This window comes from Piliocolobus tephrosceles, unplaced genomic scaffold, assembly GCF_002776525.5.
Source record: "Piliocolobus tephrosceles isolate RC106 unplaced genomic scaffold, ASM277652v3 unscaffolded_37964, whole genome shotgun sequence".
NCBI classification, from domain to species: domain Eukaryota; kingdom Metazoa; phylum Chordata; class Mammalia; order Primates; family Cercopithecidae; genus Piliocolobus; species Piliocolobus tephrosceles.
Genome location: NW_022322047.1, coordinates 13,084 through 16,718, shown reverse-complemented (window position 1 = coordinate 16,718; position 3,635 = coordinate 13,084). Strand labels below are relative to the sequence as shown.

The 3,635-nt window shown below is 53.2% G+C and overlaps 1 protein-coding gene across 1 annotated transcript in view; it reads right to left on the bottom strand.

The window, feature by feature from the left end:
- Positions 1–47: 47 nt before the first annotated feature.
- The window catches only part of LOC113223042 (aflatoxin B1 aldehyde reductase member 4), a 5,163-nt gene continuing 1,575 nt past the window's right edge, over positions 48–3,635 (bottom strand). The window contains exons 2-5 of the mRNA XM_026452634.1: positions 1,643–1,830; positions 1,346–1,450; positions 363–459; positions 48–151 (exon numbers count right to left, since the gene is read on the bottom strand). Coding sequence (XP_026308419.1) covers positions 48–151; positions 363–459; positions 1,346–1,450; positions 1,643–1,830 — 494 coding nt within the window. The remainder of the gene's footprint in view (positions 152–362; positions 460–1,345; positions 1,451–1,642; positions 1,831–3,635) is intronic.

The following is a 3,635-nucleotide window of genomic DNA, read 5'->3' as shown; positions in this document are numbered from 1 at the left end:
ACGTAAAGCTGACCCCACCCCAGCCATCCACACCAAGCACCCCCAGCTCACCGATTCCTGTAGATCTCTGCCCACTGAGTCCCAAAGAAGCGGCCCACGGGCTGTTTCCCGTCCTTGTCCTCATACTTGTACCTGCCAGTCAGCAGGCCCCCTGCGGGAAGGCAGCAATCAGCCCCAGGACCCAGAGTGCCCCAGAAGCTGCCACATCCCTCAGGGCTCTGGTCTAGGGGAGGGGCAGGGACCCAGGAGGGCTGAAGGACGCAGCCCAGCCTCTTGTCAAACCCTCCCTGCTTCCCAGGTCCTGGGCTGGGCATCTGCGGGTCAGGAATAGGCTGAGTCAGGGCCAGGAATGCTCCAGGTACCAGCCAGAGGGTTGTAGGCATAGAACCTCAGTCCAAAGTGCCTGAGGCAGGGGAAGAGCTCCGTTTCCACTTGCCGGGTGGTGGCGCTGTACATGCCCTGCAGGGAGACAGACCCCGGGGAGAAAGTGGATGTGTCAAAAGAAGGGACCTCAAATTTACCCTTATAGAGCCCTTATTTCAGACCTTATCAATTCTAGGACTTTAGCCATCTGGGCATATACTTATTCTTACTGGTGCTGGTGAAAGGGGCTATGCCCGAGGAAAATTCATTCATTCAGCCAACTTTCATGAGCACCAACTATGGGCTGGTTGTCAGATTTAGATTCTTAAGCCAAAAGTCAGGGTCCCTTCCCTCAAGGTTTTATAATAAGGTCAAGTATAACAGTTATAATCGAGTAATGAGGCAATCTTAATAGACTAGAAAGTTCTGTGACCAGTGCCTGGCACCAAGCCGGTGTACAAATATTTGTGCAATGAATCATGAGGAGGTAAACGAGGACCTGAGGTCTCAGGGTCTTCTGGGCCCATCTAGAAAGGCTTCCAGAGGACGAGACATGTATATGAGACCTGAACCCTTCTCCCAGGGAAGGGGCAGTGGCAGGGAAGGGGCAGTGGCGGGGAAGGGACAGTGGCAGGGAAGGGGCAGTGGCGGGGAAGGGACAGTGGTGGGGAAGGGACAGTGGGGGGGAAGGGACAGTGGCAGGGAAGGGGCAGTGGCAGGGAAGGGCATGTTCCAGGCTGAGTGCAGGGCCAGGTGGGGAAGGAAGGGTCCAAGGTGTACAGATAGGCAGGAAGGAAGCAGATGCCTAGTGGCCAGCCTGAGGAGCTTGAATGTTATTCTCAGGGTACCTGGGAGCCATCTGCAGGCTTTCAGCAGGGGGTGGCTGCTATGCAGAGGGCACAGGGGGCAGTCAGGGTGGCAAAGAGAGCCCAGGATGAGCAGAAGTTCTGGAGACCTTGGCCTCTGCAGCCCCAGCCCTCACCTGGTACACAGTGGGCACGATCCAGCCATTGCTCTTGCAGAGGGTACAGATCTCAGCCACTTCCCAGGCGGCATAGTTGGAGAGGCCAAGCTCCACGAACTTGCCCTGCATGGGTGAGGCTCCAGTCAGAACGCAGTGCAGCCCAGACCAGGAAGTGGAGGCCCGGGGGGGACCCTTGGGAGTGGGGCTGTTCCCTGCTCCACCCTGGGACCACCCTGGTACCTCTGATCTCACCCGTAGGAACAGGGTAAGGAGAACAGCAGCGGGCCACCTCCCAGAGCTCAGGGGTCCCCTCACCTCCTGGTGCAGCTGGTGGCAGGCGCGCAGTGTCTCTTCCACCGGGGTGCTGCGGTCAGGTGCATGTAGGTAGAAGAGGTCCACTCGGGGACACTGCAGCCGCTTCAGTGACGTCTCCAGCTGGAACCGGAGACTGTCAGGCTTCAGGGAGTTCCCAAACCATGGATTGGCCTTGGTAGCAATTTTCACTGAGAGGAGAGAGAAATGAAAATTCAGGGCTGGACGTGGTGGCTCAAGCCTGTAATCCCAGCACTCTGGGAGGCCGAGGCGGGTAAATCACCTGAGGTCAGGAATTTGAGACCATCCTGGCCAACATGGTGAAACCCCGTCTCTACTAAAAATACAGAAATTAGCTGGGAGTGGTTGTGTATGCCTGTAATCCCTGCTAGGGAGGCTAGGCACAAGAATTTCATGAACCGGCTGGGTGTGGTGGCTCACGCCTGTAATCCCAGCACTTTGGGAGGCTGAGGCAGGCGGATCACAAAGTCAGGAGTTCGAGACCATCCTAGCTAACATGGTGAAACCCTGTCTCTACTAAAAATACAAAAAATTAGCTGGGCATGGTGGTGGGCACCTGTAGTCCCAGCTACTCAGGAGGCTGAGGCAGGAGAATGGCATGAACCTGGGAGGCGGAGCTTGCAGTGAGCTGAGATCGCACCACTGCACTCCAGCTTGAGCAACAAAGCGAGAGTCTGTCTCAAAAAAGAAAAAAGAAAGAAAGAAAGAAACAATTGCATGAATCTGGGAGGTAGAGGTTGCAGCGAGCCTAGATCATTCCATTGCAGTAAAGCCTGGGCATCAGAGCAAGACTGTCAAAAAAAAAAAAAAAAAGTAAGCTTAACACTCTTCTCCCTGCCCCCTATTAAGAATCCTAGTTGAAGGCCGGGTTCAGTGGCTCAAACTTGTAATCCCAGCTATTCGGGAGGCTGAGGCACAAGAATCGCATGAACCCAGGAGGCAGAGGTTGCAGTGAGCCGAGATCTTGCCACTACACTCCAGCCTGTGGGCCAGAACCAGACTCGGTGTCAAAAAAAAAAAAAAAAAAATCCTAGTTGGAGATTAGGCACAGTGGCTCACCCCCATAAGGCCAACACTTAGGCCCAGGAGGGTGGATTTCCTGAGCCCAGGGGTTTGAGACCAGCCTGGGCAAAATGGTGAAACCCCGTCTCTACAAAAATTACAAAATTTGGCCGGGCATGGTGGCACATGCCTGTTAATCTCAGCTACTTGGGAGACTGAGTTAGAGGATCACATGAGCCTAGGAGGTCAAGGCTGTAGCGAGCAAATATTGTGCCACTGCACTCCAGCCTGGATGACAGAATGAGACCCTGTTTCAAAAGAAAAATTTAAAAAAGAATCCTAGATCCTAGTGGGCTGGAATAACAGGGGAGTGGAGAGTCCTCTTTCCACTTTTCACACTTAGAAAGTCACTTAGGCTGGCAGGAGGGCAGTCACTGGAGCCCTTGAGACCTGGGAGAGAGCAGGTTTGAGGAACTATTCATTTGGGATTTTTCCATGCCACCTCCACCCCTCTGCTTCTCAATTGAAATTAACTTCAGATCTGAGATCTGAGGACTTTCACCAGCCAACCTTGGACTCAAAGACAGAAGACAAAGCAGGTTTGAAAAAGAAAATTACAAAGTAGAAATAAGGGCCAGGCAGAGGGTGCAGATCTGTGTTGGCTCACACCTGTAATCTCAGCACTTTGGGAAGCCAGGGCAGGAGGATTACTCGAGCCCAGGAGTTGGAGACCAGCCTGGGCAACAAAGTGCGACTCTGGTTTCGATGAATAATACAAAAAATTAGCCAGGTGTGGTGGCACAGGTCTGTGTTAGTCCCAGCTACTCAGGAGGCGGAGGTGGGAGGATGGCTTGAGCCCTGAGAGGTCAAAGCTGCAATGAGCCATGATCGCACTATTGCACTCCAGCCTGGGTAAAAGAGCAAGGCCCTGTATCAAAAAAAAAAAAAAAAAAAAAAAAAAAAAAAAAAAAAC